At 36.9% G+C, this 20,008-nt stretch overlaps 1 protein-coding gene across 1 annotated transcript in view; it reads left to right on the top strand.

Moving 5' to 3' along the window:
* Nucleotides 1–20,008, top strand: part of LOC122791065 (protein lifeguard 1-like) — a 247,227-nt gene that overhangs the window by 21,421 nt on the left and 205,798 nt on the right. Inside the window, exon 2 of the mRNA XM_044058840.1 lies at nucleotides 13,470–13,652. Coding sequence (XP_043914775.1) covers nucleotides 13,526–13,652 — 127 coding nt within the window. The 5' untranslated portion in view covers nucleotides 13,470–13,525. The remainder of the gene's footprint in view (nucleotides 1–13,469; nucleotides 13,653–20,008) is intronic.

Raw genomic sequence — 20,008 nt, 5'->3', positions numbered from 1 at the left:
GATTACCACACCAATTATATCCTTGAATTTCTGAGTCCCTTATTTTCTTTGCCAATGGTTCTAAATATAATGCAAATAACAAAGGGGAGAAAGAACACCCCTGCCTAGTTCCTCTGCTCAAGCAGAAATTATCAGAGAGGACTTCATCACTTTAATTTTCACCTTTGATCTCTCATATATCCTCCTAATCAACCTTGTAATTTTATCTGGGAATGCAAATGCTTTCATTGCCCAGCTCATAAAGTCTCAGCTTACTCTGTCAAATGGTTTCTCTGCATGCATCAAGACCCACCAACATCGCTGGTATTTTTTTCCATTCTGCTCCCCTCTGGATCATCAATGTTCTGTTAATGTTGCCACATGTTTGCCTTCCCTCCACAAAACCACATTCACCCATATCTATCAATTTTGGCATCACTTTTGCCATTCTTTTAGCAATTATAGACATAAATTATAATCATGGTTTAATATTGAAATGGGCCCATATGAAGCGGGATCTGATGGATCTTTAACTTCTTTAGGTATTACAGCTACCATCACTTTCTTCCAGGACGTTGGTACTTCTCCTCCCCTTAAAATACTGTTAAACAAAACCTTCCAGATCTTTATCATTTTCTCCCCTAGCTTCCAAACTTCTACAAGAATACCATCTATTCCTGGGGACTTTCCTGAAGCTTGGTTATACATCACCATTTTATTTCATCTCATCCTATCTTAACTGTTAGTAATTGAGCCTCATCTACCTTTTACCTTGACATATTTAATTCTCCCAAAAACCTTTCCATTTGTACTTTTTCTTCATCTCCATATTTCTCTGCTTTATACAGACTGTCATAAAATTTCTGAAATATTTCTAGTACTTCTTCAGGATCTTGTTATCTTCTTTTGTTATAGGCTCCCTAAGCTTGGGTCTATATTAAATCCTGAAGACACGGAACAGTGATTTTTTTTCCCAAGGGAAAAAAATTGCTGGGCCATTTTTGGGACTTTGCTATTTCCTCCACTGTGGTGCAATCTCGGAGTTGATATATTTAAGTAGGGGGGTGTGGGGGGCACAGCCCCCCCCCCACATCGGGGGCGGTGAGGGAGTGAAGCCCCCCACTTTATTAAAGTGTTTTGAAGTTTTTTTTTTCTTTTGTGGAACAGAGATTTTTTTCCCTGGGAAAAAATTGCTGTACGGTGTCTTCGGGATTTCAAGCTTTCACTTTTAAAGGGTTGATAAATCAGCATTCACTATTTTAAGCGTTCGCTGATTTAATATTGATCCCTAAGCTTGGTGACTTCCCTTACTTCTTACTGTTGCCTGAGAAGTTGTGCTAAGTTTTTTTTTGCTCTAGAGTTACTATAAAAAAGTTGCTTAACAGCAATCTTTCTAAACTCGCAAATATTCTTGAAGTGATCCCTTATTTTCTGTTTAGTATTCTGCAGTTGCTCCTCTTCTTGTTCTGTGGGATTCCCCTATTTTGCAATACTTTAACATTTGTCAGTCCCTCTAAATAATTTTTGTTACTTCTTAACCATATCTCCCTTTCTTTTATTTCCACCCTATTTTTTTAAACTACACTTTAATTTTATCCCACTCTGTAGCTATATTTTCAGAAGAAATTTCTATCTTCTCTAATAGCTCCTGAATAATTTCCACCACCCATTTCTTAACTCCTTCCTGTGAAATGTAAATTCTGTCTGGCCTAGCCCAATTTTTGTATCTTGGGGAATAATATGTAAATTCATTCCAAATTCCTACTACTGAATTCACATCTTCTAAATATTTTCATAAATTTCTTCATAAATCTACCCTCCTTTATTATATTTCCCCTTCCAGGTCCCCCAGACACATATTCACTATTGCAGATCAAATTCCATTACCCATAATATTCCTTGTTGAAAGCTGAACATTTCTGTCAGAATTTTCTTAAGCTCCATTATAGCAATTTTCAGTGGATTATACATACCAGTGTAATAGTAGCCCCTTAGTACTACAAATCTACCACTATTATCTTTTTTATCCTATTCTATCACTTTTGGAGCTCCTCTTGCAATTAATATAAGTAGTCATCTTTTCCTTTGCCCCAGGTATTCCTCTGAATAACCATCCTGAAAACCTTTCTTCATCAAATTCACATGTTCATTCTTTCCAAGTGTGTCTCCTGTAGCATAGCTATTTGCACTCTACATTTTTTAATATAGTTCACTACTCTTTCTTTTTTGTATTTGTCTGTGAGACTATTGGTGTTTAAATACATTACAGAAAGCATCACACTCTTAAAAGGTTATTATCCCCACCTTTTCTGTATAACAGCTTTTTGTTAAATGTCTAGTTCCAGCTTTTGTTTTACATACATATACTGTTTGGCAGGTTAATCTTTTATACAGTTGTTTCTTGTCATCTTCATTTGAGCCTATGCCACATCTTACAATTTTTTTGTTTTATTGAAAGTCCTCAAACAAAACAAACACCCCAATACACCCCTAAAACCTATAAACTTAATGATAATATTAGTAATACACAAAACTATGTATATCTTCAAATATTGAAGTTTTACCCCTAATAGGAACAAATGTTCCAAACTGACAGCCACACACACAAACTTGAGATAACCTAAAAGAAATGTTATCCATGCTAAGATGCATGGTACAGCCTGTGCTTCTACTAAGTGCTGTCTGGCTTTGTCTTATCTTTATAGCTCTCTCAGCTGGGAAAGCACTTGACTGGTTTCAGAAGATGTTTTCTCCAAAACATTTATCTTTATCAGATTGTCTTCTAGAGACATGAGAACCAGACACAAAACTGTAAAGCACACATTTGTTTACTAGAAAAAAGGCTTATAATATTCAATATTATTTCATTTACTTACTTTCTCTTAAAACTTGCTAATAGATTAAACTAAGGGCCTTAACCCAGTCATTCCCCTATGCAAGAATGAGCAAAAGCACAATATTTTTTTTCTTTTGTCTTGCTCTTTTAACCAGAGTTTTCTTATTATTTTTTTTTCTTACATTGCAGTGCCTACATTTCTTAAAACTGAACAAGGAAAAAGAGTGAAGGGAGAAAGAAAATGAAAATAAAAAAGGAGCACTTATTTGCATTAGTATCCCATTTACATTTAAAAATAACTGAGAAAACTTTACTTTATAGCATGCAAAGAAAATTATGCACCATTAAAATAATACCATTAAGAAAAGTTTTGTTTTACTTATAGTTAACTTCCTCCTCCTTCTTACCCTCTCCTGAGCATTTTTCCAAACATTAATGACATGATGTAGGGCATATGCTTTAGAGTCCATTACACATTTAACAAAGTCCAACAAAGTCCACTATTTCCAGATTTTCTTGTTCTGTCATGTTTCACAAATATAATTTCTAATCCCACATCTGTCAATTTCAAAGTTACCGGTTTTATTCCTGTCCTTCTCCATCTCCCAAATCATGTCTCTACATCAGTTCCAATGTGCTGTCAATTCTTCTAGTTGACTCTTGTGCTTTTTTCCTTCTATCAAGCATTTTCCATTGAAACATTGGAAAAGGTTTCACTGGCACAGTCTCTCTGTGGTCTTTATTAACAAAAGAACAAGAAGCATAAGCCCCTTCTGTTTCACAGCTCACTTTTTGTTGGCTAAACTTTTGTATTTCTTCCTTAGCATCTACTTCATCAAAAGATGTTTTTCCCACCAGGGAAAATATTTTGAAGATAGCTGGGTACAGCAGTTTGAATCTCATGCGTCTTCTCGATATTCCCTGAATAATGGAATTAATTTACTCCCTTCTGCCTGGTGTACAATCAGTAGCCATGCTCCACAAACACTCTGTTGTATCCCACTTTTAGCACTTTGTTCTTCTGGCACAGTTTTATCAGAATCAACTCATTCTGCTGGTAAGATTGCATCTTTACTATTAAATGTCTAGGCTGCTTTCTCATAACCAGATTTGGAGCATACACATGATGTGCCCTTTCATTTAACAATTCCTGTTGTGGAATACCAGTCCAGTTTCTTATTTGTGCTTTCATAAAATAAATACAGTCTGTTCCTTCCAGCTTCTCTAGTACAGCAGAAACTCTTGGGTTTTCCTTAAGTGTTCTATCCTCTAATTCTATTTTTTAAACATCTTTTCTTGTGCATTCTCATATTCAGTCAGCCTTTTCTTCATTTCAACCTCTCAGTTTTACAGTTTCATCACCTCTGAATATCTGTTTAAAGCTTCTTCCATTTTTCCAGCCTTTTACTGCTTGAGTTGATATGCTCCATCAGTGTTTCATTTATTTTAATTATGTCTGTGTGCAGTTGCCTTATACTTTCCTCTAGGCTACTGGAAGTCATGTCTGGAGCTTGCACTGATTCTTGCTGAACAGCTGCAGTATTTTTCCCAGTCAGTGTTTCTTTGTCACCTTCTACAGCTGATTTTCCTTCATGTTTTCTGTACTTCTTTTTTCCTGACATACAGGCAGTGCATTTAGTAGCCAGTTACTGAAAGTTACTTAGAAATTTAGGTATATTTGCTTTCTCAGCTAAGTTTCTGTTTTCACACTAGGAAAGCTAGAATTAAGCAGTTACTCAATGTGCAGTCATCTTGCAAGTCCATTTTTTATTTATTAGATCCAAGAATTTCTGAGCATATCTAACATTGGAGGTATGGGTACTCCAGCTGACTGATCAGTACTTGACGTCCCCTAAAATGATGCAGTTCTCATTTATGGTAAGTTCGTCCAGTACATTTAGGAATTTTACATGAACTTCATGGGCTATGAAAGGTGTCCTTTAACAGGTGGTAAATTGATAGTCTTTTCTGTTTAGTGTGATTTGGAGTTCAGTAAGTTGCCCTTGTGTTTTTTTTTTTTTTTTTTTTTTGAGAATCTGTATAGAGGTGATATGTTCTCTAACAAATATGAATATGTCCTTACAGCTGCCATCTGTTTTGAAGAAATATTAGGTGCAAAACCCAAGTATGCAGGGAGTGTTTTATGGACATTAAAAACATGTTCCAGTAATAACACATACAAGGATGTCTTCCAAAGACAAGAGTGCCTCAAGGTCAGGCAGTTTGTTGTTGAGATGACTGGCATTGAGCAGGGCCACTTTAATTGATCCTGCTTATGTCTAGATATGTTGGACATCTTGGAATGCTCATTACCTGGACTTTGCCTAAAAAAGCACTCTGGGTTAACATGGACCACTTTGTCCTTGTTAATACAGTTTTTTGAGTGGTGTCATATTTTCAGAAGCAAAAAATGCAATTTATTTGGAGCCTAGATATGATTATTTAGTTCTAAAGTAATGTATATTTAGTACATATACATTGAGTGCATGTCTGTCCTTTATATAAACCGTAAAACTGCATATAATGGAACTTTATAGACTGGCACAGTGAAATGCATATTTGACCTACATACGTTGCTTATATATCTGTTATATCACCAACCATCTGACATTTTTTAGTAAATATCTCAGCAAGTTGTTCTTGATGAGACTGGTACAATCTGTACTCAGTCCCTTATTTCAGATATAAGCTTAGACATGGTTCAATGGTGAATTCCAAAGGGCCATTTTGCCACTGTCATTTCAGGAATTTATGGTAGTAGAATAGTTCCAGTGATATGATTTATTATTTATGCAGAGAAGTACATACAACTCTTACTTCTCATGTTATACAAACTCAGTACAAATACTGGTATGTTATGTACATGAACAACGTTTATCACCCTGAATAAAAGTTTTCACTACTTACATAAGTTAAGTTTTATAAAACTGCAAGTTGCTATGTCTATAAATATCTGCATTTGTTACATACTTTATGGGGATATATCTTAAGAATTGTTTTGAATTATATAATAAAAATTGCAGTGGAACATATCTGGGCAGACTAATAGTGACTGCGCTAAGATTTTGATATCCGGTATAAAAGGAAAATTTACACTCCATTTTAAAACTGTGTGGCCACTTTGCCCTTGATGATTCCTCTTTTTAGGAATACATATTAAAGTGAAAGTTCATGTCACAAATACACACATACACATGCTAAATCATTACAGATATAATTAGATATGGAGTTTTTAATCAGCCTAAAAATGTCATAAGCCTATCTTATATATAAAATGAACATTATTTGCAGACTGTCACAGTGCAGTCATAATAAAGCTAGACTGGAGTACCCTGAGCCTGAAACAAGCCTAATAAAAAAGAGCTGATACTTCCTGTCTGTCATAACATTTTTTGGAGGGGGCAAAATTAATTTGTGGAATATTTAGTGTCAGCTGATCTTCTGTTACACAGACGGGAAACAAAAAAACAAATATATACATATACATATCAAAATTTCAAAACATCGAATCACTGATCTGTGAAGACCAGATGATCAAAGTTTTGAAATATCGAACCTTGTGAATGAAGACTGCTGTACAGTGCGGAATGGAAACTTTACCGTTCTCTTCACTGTAGTGCAATCTCGGAGGCGGTATATTTAAGTAGCGGGGGAATAGGGGTGCAGGGGGGCTTGCCCCCTGAAAAAATGTGAAATATGAAGTTTCCACTTTTCACATTTTTTATTGTTCATTAGGTTTGAAACTTTGATCTTCTGGTTGGCGATGATCAGAGGTTCGAAGTTCTGAAAATTTCGATCCTTTGAAGTAGACCTATATATACATATTTCCGGCATTGGTCAACAGATGGAAATTGTCAACAGCTATGTGAGATCAACAGTCCCCAGGATAGGAGGGTATGCCCTTTCCACAGGGCTTTTGCAATCTCAGAGCTAGTATATATAATTAGCAGAGGGTGTGGAGGCATACCAGCTCAGTGCCAGGATTAACCTCAGAGCATGTAGTGTAACATGTCAATATGTTTTTATCGAAGTGTATGTATGTGTGTGCAAATATATATATATATATATATATATATATATATATATATATATATATATATATATATACTGTATGCATATATCCAAAGTTAACAAAATCTATTGCATTTTACTCTGAGAGATATAATATACATAATCAGTTTGCTTTTATTGTTTTATTTATTTACAAGTAAATGAACTTAACCACTTGAACCTTTTTCCATTCATGAAGCAGTTTCAGAGAACAAAATATGTGAAAATGAATGTTTTATACATATATATATATATATATATATATATATATATATATATATATGGGTCTACTTCATATGACCTACAGTTCATGATTTCATGTGATTGAAATTCATTTCACTGAGACCAAATGACCTAAACTTCATTTGACCTAAAACTCATTTCACTGACAATGAGCACTGGCAGTCTGTTAGAGCACTGTAAGGCAAGTAAAAGGTATATGCCCTGTTCCCCACTGTAGTGCAACCCTGGGGTTAGAATATATAGTTGGGGAGCACGCAGCCCCCCACAAAGTTCAGTTTTACTGAATAATATAAAATCAAACCACAGAATGTATAATCAAACTAGCTGGGGGGCTGAATCCCCACACCCCCCAACTATATATTCTAACTTCAGGGTCGACTGTAAATAGAGACACCAGCTTTCCTTAACTGAGTGCAGACAGTACTTCCTTAAAGACTGCTAAACAAACAAGTTGCATTATTATAACTACATTTTGCCTTCAGCTGCAGAAGTCCTTTGAGGTGCAAGGAATACAAAACACGACAGGCACTGGTGAAATATCAGTAGGATGGGACTTCCATAATCATGGACCAGCAATAAAAGAGACACAATGGCAGCACAGAAAAGACAGTGGTTGTTGGTTCCAGTGAGAGTGCAGAGAATGCATTTGATCTCAGTACATTACTACTATTCATAACCACAATTATTTGTTGAAGAGATGTGCAAAAGTCAAGGTTCAATATCTTGCAGAAGAGAGTCCTGATTAGGAGCATGATCTGAGAAAGATGGGAAACCATTAGCCCATCAACTTGATTAATCATGAGATAGTGATGCTGACTCCCTGGATCCTCTGTTTTAAACATGCAAATTTTATTTTGTATTAACTTTAGTCTTGCTGGTTGCTAACACAGACAAATACAAACACAGGCAATGTTTATTGCAAAACTCAGAACAAGACCACTTCTACTATCACTTTGTTCATTATGTAGCACCAATATAGAAGGGTTGAGAATGGCAACATTTAGAGACAGATCCTGTCAGATCCCAAGGTAATTATATACCTGCATATTTAAAAGATGGGCCCTGCCTGGTCCAGGGCCTGTATGTTTTGAAAGGAGGCCCTACCTGCCCCAGAGATATGCTTTGATTGTTCTTGCTGAAGTACATTTGGGTGTCAGTGAGTATTGTTTGGGTATTACCCAGGCTTATTTGAGGTTTTAGAGTTTCAAAACCCTTAAAGGCCTGAGTTAGATTAGAAATAAGACTAATCTCGATCAAAGGTGGAGAGTTTGGAGTCTCCAGATAACCACATGATCTGCACAATGTAGCATGTTGTTGTTTTTAACAGACAGAGAAACACAGAGATGATATAAACTGTAAGAAAAATTAAAAACAACAAAGTCACCAAACAAACAGCTTTTACCTCTGCTGAAAAAATACAATCCAAATGAAAATCCAAGCAGCAAAGGTATGGCTCCAGTGTAAACAGTCACCAATTCCAGAAGGTATGTAGTTCCAAAGAATAAAAGGCAGAGAAGATAGTCTTTGAGCTCAGCTTTAATGACACTAACGCTTTCACATACAGCTTCATCAGGTGTTTAACATTTGCTGACATAAACCACCTATATATACCCATTCAAAACATCATGTGATCAAAAAGCAATTCAAATTTAAAGTAACAGCACATTTAAAATATATGAATACAATAGTTAAAAATACAGATATAAAAACATAGTACATATCACTTGCGTAAAGGTCTCTTATGTAATATAGGTCTTATAGGGACGTGGTCATTAAGACCATGACCATGATTCACCCTAAGTCTGACTATCCAAGTAGCCTCCAACTCTTCCGTTCTGGACCTAATATCCCCACGTCTCACATTATCATATGTCCTATCTAAAACGAAAAATTTAAAAGTATATAATTCATTCACTACATGTTTAGCAAGTGCATTAATAAAGTTCTTTTTCTTAATATTATATAGGTGCTCTCTAATTCTTTCTTTTAATGAGCGATCAGTTTTACCTACATAATATTTATTACATAATGTACATATAGTAAGATATACCACATGCATAGTATTGCATGTTGCACCGACCTTAATATAAAAATTCTTGGTTGTATCTGGATGTTTAAAAACTATATCTGTGCAAACATAAGTACAATAATTACAGCTGCCAAAAGGCTTAGTTCCAGGGACACTAGCTACTGGATTTTTAGATATGTTATAACATAATCTTTTCTTAAGTGAATTCTTATTCTTAAAAGAAAATTGTGGTCTCACACCCACAATTGTCTTAATATGTTCATCAGTTGTTAAAATATTCCAATGAGAATTGATGACATCTATATACTTAGCTATGTCCCTAGTATAATGATATATGAATGATACCTTGGACAATGTTCTTGCTTATGGCAGAAAATTAATTCAGACTAAAATGAATAAAATTGTTCGGGACCATAAGGATTTTTCAATGGGTAACATCTTTACTTGGCCACGTGATACCGATGACCAATCACGTAGCACGCTCCAACCACGACCCACTAACATCACGCAGCATGAAGCTGGAGAACTGTCAGAGATTTCAAATCAAGAGTTGCAAGCTGGTAAACTTTTTTCTGATGTTATAAATGTACAGTCTTCTACTAATGTTATATCCAATGCTCCAGGAGCAGTAGTCGACAAGGGTACTAATAGAAAAACACTTGTTACAATGGCAGAAGTACATAAAACCGCTGATGCGGCTTTTCCTCCACTGGTATCACCCTGTGAGCAGGGACATGTCTTGAACTTTGATAGAAGTAATTTTTTACTAGCCACAAAAAATATGGGACTCAGTTTTCCTCTTTCAGTGAGGGAGAGATCTATAAGTCGAGTGAGACAAGGACAACAAAAGTTACAACAGAGAGGCAGAAGTGTCACGAGATACAAACGCAAATTGGGCGACGCTTCTACAAGCCCTTTAACGATAAAGAAAGCGTTTCAACAAGTGAAACATTGATTGTTAATTTATCTGCTCATAGTTTAACTAAAGATGAAATGAGTGTGTTGAGCAAAGGTTTAATGTTTATTCCCACTGTGGACATGCAAATATCTGATATTGTTTTTGACATTAAAATGTTTACACGCAATCTTACACTTAGAAATATGTACAATGATACTCATGTGATGTCTGATAACTCTTTTAGAAGACCTAGCTTGTTCATTCCTAAGCAGAATTCTTTAATTAATGCATTTGAGCAACTGTGCATCTCGAGTATGTATGAAGTGTATAATAAGCGAAACATCAACAGCAAACTATATAGGAATTACAATTTAACTAAGGAAGAACATGGAGCCTTGATAACATTACAAAATAATGAAAATTTGGTTATCAGACCCGCTGATAAAGGCAGTCAGATAGTGTTAATGGATAGATCTGATTATGATAGGGCAATACAAGATATGTTATCTGATGCTAATTTTTATGAAAATATTACAACAGCTAGAGTTGATTCTATGATACAGACTGTCCAAAACACTATTAAATGGTTACAATATACTTCTGTTATTGACCAAGATCTGGCTAAATATTTTTATATATCTAATCCCACTATTCCAGTTATACAAGGACTGCCTAAAATACACAAAAATCATACTAGGCCTCCTATGAGACCAATAGTTGCTGGTAATAACTGGTGTACTGAGTCATTGTCTATATATATTGATAAGCGTATTAAACCAATAATGAATAAATCTTGTATAATATTAAGAGACAGAACAATTTTTAAGTGAATTGTATAATTACTCGAGAGATATTACTTCCTTGGATAAGTTCATATTTGTTACTTTAGATGTAACATCTCTCTTTACTGTCATACCAAATGACATAGGTATTGAGTATGTAGTACAACTATTGAATATGATGGGAGACTTTAATGAAAAGGAAATATATTTATTACAGACTCTATTGAGTCTTGTATTACGTAATAATATATTTGTGTATGACCAGAAAGTTTATTGGCAATGAAATGGTGTTGCTATGGGGAGCTCTTGCTCCAACAGTTATGCAAATGCTGTGATGAGTACATGGGAAACCAAATATATAGTAAATGGTCCCTTCACTGCTTGTATCTCCTTTTATAAAAGATTTGTAGATGATTTGTTTATCCTATGGAGAGGAAGTAAAGAAATATTGTTTGAATTTATGGAGTATATTAATACATCATCTAACTTTTTGCATTTTACTTTGAATTTCTCTACCATAGGTATAAATTTCTTGGATGTATATATTTCTAGAGATGTTGGTGGTAAATTGATTAGTAGTTTGTATAGGAAAGAATGTCATGATAATCAGCTACTTAATAGATGTAGCATGCATCCTAATTTTGTTTTTAGAAATGTAGCTAAGAATCAGTTCTTTAGAGCATCAAGACTGAATGTTAATGACGAAGACTATCAGAAATTTAGGACTCAAACTGAGAATTAATTATTTGAAAGAGGATTTGAACAACATTTGATTCAACATACCTCTGGTGTAGTGGATACATTAATGTCTACTACAGCTAAACCTTACTTCTCTGAGAGCAGACCAAGGACTAGAAAAGTAGTGAATAATAAACTTAGAATGTCCTTACATTGTACTAGGGACATAGCTAAGTATATAGATGTCATCAATTCTCATTGGAATATTTTAACAACTGATGAACATATTAAGACAATTGTGGGTGTGAGACCACAATTTTCTTTTAAGAATAAGAATTCACTTAAGAAAAGATTATGTTATAACATATCTAAAAATCCAGTAGCTAGTGTCCCTGGAACTAAGCCTTGTGGCAGCTGTAATTATTGTACTTATGTTTGCACAGATATAGTTTTTAAACATCCAGATACAACCAAGAATTTTTATATTAAGGTCGGTGCAACATGCAATACTATGCATGTGGTATATCTTGCTATATGTACATTATGTAATAAATATTATGTAGGTAAAACTGATCGCTCATTAAAAGAAAGAATTAAGAGCACCTATATAATATTAAGAAAAATAACTTTATTAATGCACTTGCTAAACATGTAGTGAATACAAATGAATTACATACTTTTAAATTTTTAGTTTTAGATAGGACATATGATAATGTGAGACGTGGGGATATTAGGTCCAGAACGGAAGAATTGGAGGCTACTTGGATAGTCAGACTTAGGGCGAATCATGGTCATGGTCTTAATGACCATGTCCCTATAAGGCCTATATTACATAAGAGACCTTTACGCAAGTGATATGTACTATGTTTTTATATCTGTATTTTTAACTATGGTATTCATATATTTTAAATGTGCTGTTACTTTAAATTTGAATTGCTTTTTGATCACATGATGTTTTGAATGGGTATATATAGGTGGTTTATGTCAGCAAATGTTAAACACCTGATGAAGCTGTATGTGAAAGTGCTAGTGTCATTAAAGCTGAGCTCAAAGACTATCTTCTCTGCCTTTTATTCTTTGGAACTACATACCTTCTGGAATTAGTGACGGTTTACACTGGAGCCATACCTTTGCTGCTTGGATTTTCATTTGTAAGAAAAATTAGTCCAAACCAAGCCTTTGTGAACAGAGATCTCAGTAATTTATGATCATGAGTGATTTTGCACAGTTCTTAATGTGAGGACTATACTGCAAAGATACTTTGAGAAGCAGTTAAGGGTGGATGGGATGGCAGAGATCATAAAGTACTAGCACATCTGTCAAAAAAGGGTGGCTTAAAGAGTAAAATGCAAAATCTGTACCTGTAACTTTGCCTTTACCTATAAATCTGTAAATAGAATTTCTGAAAAAGAACAATGCTATTAATGTTTTATGTTCTTTTCTGAAGCAATGTATTTTTTTTCCTTGTTCAAAAAAAAGGAACAATTTAATTTGCCAACCACAAAACTTCTGTGGCAAGATATGATAACAATCAGAAGATGAAGACAAATGTCTCAGAACTGCCATAGTGTTGTTGATATTGTACTATCTAAAACATGACCCATTACTGGCCAGTAGTATCAAATTTTATATGTACCTCTCTTCTTCTCTGATCCATTTCTGGCAGACATAGGGGGTTATGGAACAGCAAATTCCATAGACTTTCAATTAGTTCTCTTTCTGAACTATGGGAACTTTGCTCAGAAATGCTTCACCAGAAAACAAAGGTTAGTGTCTACAATGGACAGGTATCTGCTTGCGCATTTACAGGAGGGACCCTCTGTTGTTTGTGTAACCAGCTTCACTGTGCATTTGCATTATATGTACCATTACAGAAGAACATACAGGATCATGAAAGATGCAAGTCACCATCTCAGCAGTCAAAACTTTACAAAAAGATTTGGTTCTGTGACACTGTTTTGTATTTTTCTACAGGTGAGCTCCGGACAAGTAACCAAGAACAGGGGAGAACACCTGACAGACAGACACTCATGATGGATTCCCAGCCTGTACAAGCTGCAGTGTTACAGAAAGAAGAGGAAAAGACAGAGGAATCAAAAGTGACACCGTCACACCATGTGACCACTGATCCTCCTCCTCCATACTCACCTCCAGCTGGTAAGTTAATCGTTCTGTCTATACAAATGTTTGTTGAAATTCCAAGGATCATAACTGCAGTCTTCATAATACTGGAATACATCTGCAAATGCGGGGTACACTCAGTTTTTCTTTATATATATATATATATATATATATATATATATATAGTTGTGGAACCTCAGAGATAGCAATCTCAGAGTTAGTATATATAAGTATTAGGCATGTGGGTGGGACTGCACACCCATGTTGGGTGTACACCTTTGCATAAACACTATTGTTTTAATGATAATTTTCAAAATTTACAGATTCATTGATAAAACCACATTTTTTGACATGCAGGACATGCAGTTTCAAGTCTTGTGCTTATACTGGTAGCAGCTTTTATCTTATTCCCAAATGCACTGCAAAAATGTTCCTACGTAGTTAGATATGCGTGTTTCCCCTTATTTTCATGCAACATCATTAGTCTGTATTGATAATAACATTAAGTTACTACATTAGTGTTAACTGTTATTAGAACACTACTGTGCTCATGTAACAATATTATTGCATAATGAGAATGTGACAGTAAGAAATGCTGCACAAATGCATAAAATTTAGAAATGCAGCTGCTCAGTCCCTAGCTACTCAAATTCCACTTTCTTACAGCCAAGGACTCGAGCTACCCACCTGTGCAAGAGCTCAAAATTTCAGCCAGGTGCAGAAGCTCAGGAGAGGGAATGCAACTACCACACTTCATCCAAACACAGTATTCGATTTCAGGAAATGTTTGTGCAGAGTCCATGGGATGGTTATGGAGGTTGGTTTAGCTAGCAATCGGGGGGGGGGGGGTCTTTTGGTTTAGGGAAAAGGCAGAGGAATTTAGGTTTAGGGAGTGGGAAGTGGTTTTTATATTTAGGGAGTGATCTAGGAGTTTTCGATTTATGGAACCTGAAGGGGTTTGAGACTTGCTATGCTTAGAACTGGGGAGAGTTTTAGGTTTTAGATTCTGGAAAGGGTATGTAAAATCAGGTGTTTGTTGGACTATGTAGGATGACAGGATTTAGCTATGGGAGTTACAGTGCTTGCTTTTTCGAGCAAGTAACAGCAAGCGGTTGTATCACGAACCACTAACATGCGAGCAGTTGTAGCAGACACCACATGAGTGAGCATCATATTCATGATTATTTCTAAGGAAAAAAAGATAAATGAAATATCAAATGATAAACTATAGTAATGTGAGAATTTGCCAACTTGTTTTGTTCTTCTACAAAAATCCAATCAATTAGACTACAATATGGACTTTTTTATTCAACAAGTGTCAGATTCTATATGCTAGATGACAAAAAAGTTCATAAGTGAAAGGACAGTAAGCAGAAAATAAATAAATAAAAATATGATAAAATAAAAAAAAAACAAAAAACAAAAATAAAAATAAGAAGGGAGAACAGTGCAAGAACACAAAACAATCCCTGGGATTCAATAAACTCCATGCAGGAATAGTGCTATTCCTGCACGGAGTGAACCGTGTCTGTTTCCCCTTAGCTTTAACAGCAGCATGCCTTGCATATTCATGAAGGCACGCCACTGCTAATGCTAAATGGACACGAACACTACTGAGTGCAGGGGGCATGTTTAAGTAGTACATGCACATCTAACATGCCCCTTTCACTCAGAAAGTGATGAACGGCACTTTACAAATGCTTTTCAGTGTCCACAGACACTGAAATGAAATAAAATAGTAAAACAGTGTCCACAGACACTGAAATAGATAGGGGAGCAAGAAATTAATGCAGGGGGGTGTGTGACAAATTCTGTCACACACCCCCTGCTTTGTCAAAGTGTGGCACTTTCCAAGCACTTTCAGTGTCCGCAGACACTGAAAGCAAGAAGTCTGGATAGGAAGCAATGTAGGGGGTGTGTGAAAGGTACTATCACACATCCCCTGAATTGTCAAAGTGACGTACGGTACGGCACTTTGCAAGTGCTTTCAGTGTCCGTGAACACTGAAAGCAGCTATTACAATAGGAAGCAATGCAGGGGGTGTGTGACAGGTACTGTCACACACCCCCTTCATTGCAGAAGAGCCATACAGCCATACCCTTCAACTGTACACTTTTACGCAGAATGCCCAGATGCCTGCCTCACATAGCTCCTAGAACAAGAAATCTGTACAAATCCATAAATAATGGGGGGACAAAGACCCACAAATGGGGATACCTTTTAAATATTGCTCATACAAACTTGGAAAGCTGATAGAATAACAGGTTTTGCATCTGCACGGATTGTCTGAAGGGTATGAAGTCTGAAACTCAACTGTCTGTCATTATCCCCTGACTTAAACCCTGATTGATCTGCCAATGATTTTCTAGAAAACGACACTCATATGAGAAATGAACCATAAATATGAGGCAGAAATCTGGACATTCTGCAGAAATCTGTACAGCTGAGAGGTATGCACATCATATTTTTGGTGTGTTCCCCCAAACATCTGTCCCTACCTGGAAAATAGCAGAGGATGTGTCATTAAATAAAATGACAAACATTTGAGTTTAAGACTTCACATCTGTCTGAAAAGTCATGCTAATGCAAAATGTATTATTCTATCAACTTTCTAAGTTTGTAAGAGCAATATTTAAAATATTACTCTACGTGTCCCCTTACAATTTCCCTTACTGTGACTGACAAGGAGTACAGACACATGTAAATAAAGTGGGTTTATTAATCTATTGTTTTTGTTTTTTACATTCTAATAGCTCATAGCTGAGTGGGTGTGCATGTTAGCACACCTCAGCATTGCGTAAACATCTCATAGTAGCTAAATAAAAATGCATTGCCAAAATCTCACTGACAAGATACTGTAATGGTTAGAGTCCTGGCTTTGCATGAAGGCATTCATGGTTCAAGTACCAAGACAGGCACTTTATTTTCACATGGAAAAGCATTGTTAAAATTATTTTTTATGTTAAATTATACAGTAAGTGATATTTGCTACCCAGGGTAGTGTAGCAGGTCCAAAATGGAAGTGTGCGTGCATATAACGTGAAATCACCCATGTACACACAAGTGTCCCATACAGTATAGTCACATCCCAAGGTAATGTAATGAAAGCACATAGGGGGATGTCATGTAAAGTAAATCATATACACTTAATAATATGTCAATAATGATGAATGAAGCTACAATCCTGATATTTTCTAAAATGAAAACTGAGCAATGTGACGTACTTGCTCAGCTATCCTTAGTCAGTGTAAGCATTGCTTAAATGTGAATGCTAAACAGCAGTTAGTTCAGTTAAGCAGATTTGCTCACTTGTAAGCAGTGCTCAGCATTTACCCCTTTAAGCACTGTTCCACTCAGCTTAGTGGATTTGAGCACTGCTTAGCTGAGCTTAGCATTTTCAAAATGGTCCAATGACAGCAAAGGGCAGGAATATGGCCTTATTTAAACAGAGGTGGAAATACAGCCAGAACCTGTTGTAGTTGATCTGTGCAGGTACTTTGTCAGGCATTAGTGAAGGAGCATGCTTTCAGGTGTAGCACTGGAGCATTTAGGAGTCCAGGTCATGGCTGCACTCCTGGTAGAAAACTATGATGAGTGACTGCTGCAAGGCCAGTACCAGGGCTCACAATACAAAGCGGAGGCATGGCACCATCTCGTACATGATCTCACCAGTACTACTAGCATCCCCCAAACTGGTGAGCAGGTATGGCACCATTCTGCCAAGATAAAGCAGAGGAAGGGGGCGCTCAGTGGATCCAAGATGCACAGGCATGGAATGCTTCGGAAGTAAGCACCAGTATCAAGTAGTTGTACCAAAGTCTAGCATGAGTATGTGATAGACAGGTATGCATACTGTTTGTTTTTCTCCCATACAGCTGCAGTAGAGAGGGCTAGCAACATCGAAGCCCATGCCAACAGGCTAGTGAGTACAAATCTATCTTGCAGTATACAGTGCAAACAGCTAAGAAGTAGTACACTGATTGCTGCCAGTAGGTATACTGTTACTGTGTTAACCGAATAAATAAAGTTTGTCCGACTAATACTGATCTACAGGATATGTAGTACTAAAGCACTGAGTCATGTCACTGTAATAAAGATCAATACCAAAAACTGTTGTGTTTACTCCAGTATGTTGTTGTAGAAATAGAATGTATGCAGGTTATCCACAGCAAATATGGGTTTGACAGCATGCATCAACTGAGGTTGTTCTGAGAACCAGCTGGTAAGAAAAAATGTAGATTGTGGAGCTGTAAAACAAGATATAAATGAAATGTGAAATATATACTGCACTAAGCTCTGAACCCTGAATAGTAATGTGCAATGTATCATAGTGTGTCCCAAGCAGCATTGCCGTGTGTTACCCTTTGCTGTCCAGATTGTAGTATTTCAAAGGACTGTACACTATCTGTCATGCATGCATCTCAGGATTACAAGGTCAGCCTGTCTAACCAAGAGAGTATTAGGCGGAAACCAGTCAAACAAGAAACAGTAGTTCCCCAGTAGCTCAGTGTGATGAGAATAGCTGAACTGTTAATTTTGCAAACCCAGACATGGTGCAAATCCAGGGAGTGGTACTGAGATGTGTGCATATATACACTAAAGAAATCCTGAATATTTGTAGAAACAGAAAGTGTTAACAGATATTTTCTCCACAGGCCTTACAGGTAAAGGAATGTGTGTAGTAGCTGTATGAAGGGTATACTAATACACCGTGTACAACTGTTCCATTGTCCAAACCCATATGCCTGCAAATGACAGCAGGATAGGTACATACACCATGCACTCTCCCCAATACATGTCCCTCAAGTGTCACGCTGTCATGGCTAGTGGTCACTGCTGTCAATAACTTTGAACACAGATAGGAATCCAGGGAAGTATGCCAGTAGCAGACTCACACAACATCAGGGCAGGGTACCCCTTATCTGTCAACTATGTAACCCTGACATGTACAAGCCCCCTCCAGTAATGTAGCCATTGTCCTCCCAGTCTGCCCCACACCATTACAGGTTGAAAGTCTAACAAGTATGCATGTGCTACAGAAGCTATGCACCATAGGTAGATGTAAAGTGAAGGCGGACCTCTAGAGTATTGAGTAGTACTGTTGTGAAAAATTGAAGCCTATACAGTTGATAATGGACTTTTTTCTCTCCACCCACCCCTCATCTGCATCAATAATTATTATTCATATACTACAGGTATGTTGTTCTTAAAACCTATTGTTGGGACATGTCTTCCATTATTGTTCATATATTTACTTGGTTGCATATTAATATACCATGTCCAAATACTATTATTGATGGCCTGTTGCTGTCAATGTGACTTGCATGCTGTTAAATGCTTACTGTTGTTCCATTTATGCATGTGTTCTGTTTGCTATGCAACTGTTTCAAATCTGTTGGTCTGGGTTAATTGAAACACCCATGCATGCTGTTATAACTAATTTTGAAATGTTTTGTTAATGACAAACCAATATATCTTGGATAACCTCAACACCATAGAACATTTGGGAAGGCAAATCCCCATGGATCCATCTGTCCTGCCCCATCTGGCCGTGATACTGGGCCCCAACCCAGAATTTCCTCATCTAATTGTCCTGCACCACCTTCAGGTGGAACTGCCTCAGGGAAAGTGACCTGTTCCCCCCCCCCCCGGGTGCGGGCATGGAAAGGAGCCTGTCACCCACAGCATGTTCTGGGGTATGGTGCGCAGTGTCATCCACACAGAGTTGGATGGACAGCTGCGCCAGATGGTGGGCCACCTGGTGCACCTCAAGGGCCAGGCTGCCCATCCTGTCCAGCCCCCAGCACAGCCACCTTTGGGGCCGTGAAGGTGCAGTGATGACTGCCTATGGGTGGGGACCTTAGTCCCACTGTATCCATCTGGGAGTCATGGGCTTTGGATTCCCAACCACCCTCCCCATCAAAGGTGTTTACCCTCTTCATGTGTCATATACTGCTCCTGTCTGCTGTCTTGTCTGTCTGTGAATGCAACCTATACTACACAACCAACCTCCCCAAACATACCTACAGCCATTCCCCAACATTCCACTCTCACCTTAAAAAAAAAAAACGGACATCTGTCCCGCAAAAAAAATTGCCCCATACATAGCTCTACATTTCATCCCCATGTACAGAGAAATTAATCAATCTACCTAAACATTATTCTACAAATGTGTGTTGCCAGCACCCCTCCCCATGGGGTGTGAGGCTGCAAATTCCAAATTCTACACATTATTCACAGCTGTTGCTGCAGAAGAAATGTAGAGCTATGATCCTTTCCTACACCCATCCTGCACATCCTAGCTGGTTTCCCTAAAGTTTTACCCCCTGCTTGCCCCCATTTTACCACTTTCCTATCACCCTATTTTCTTTTCTTTAATTAAAATTAGCGTT

Source organism: Protopterus annectens, chromosome 16.part0, assembly GCF_019279795.1.
Source record: "Protopterus annectens isolate FY-2018-M chromosome 16.part0, PAN1.0, whole genome shotgun sequence".
Lineage (NCBI taxonomy): Eukaryota > Metazoa > Chordata > Ceratodontiformes > Protopteridae > Protopterus > Protopterus annectens.
The sequence above is the reverse complement of the archived record's forward strand: the minus strand, read 5'-3'. Positions and strand labels throughout refer to the sequence as shown.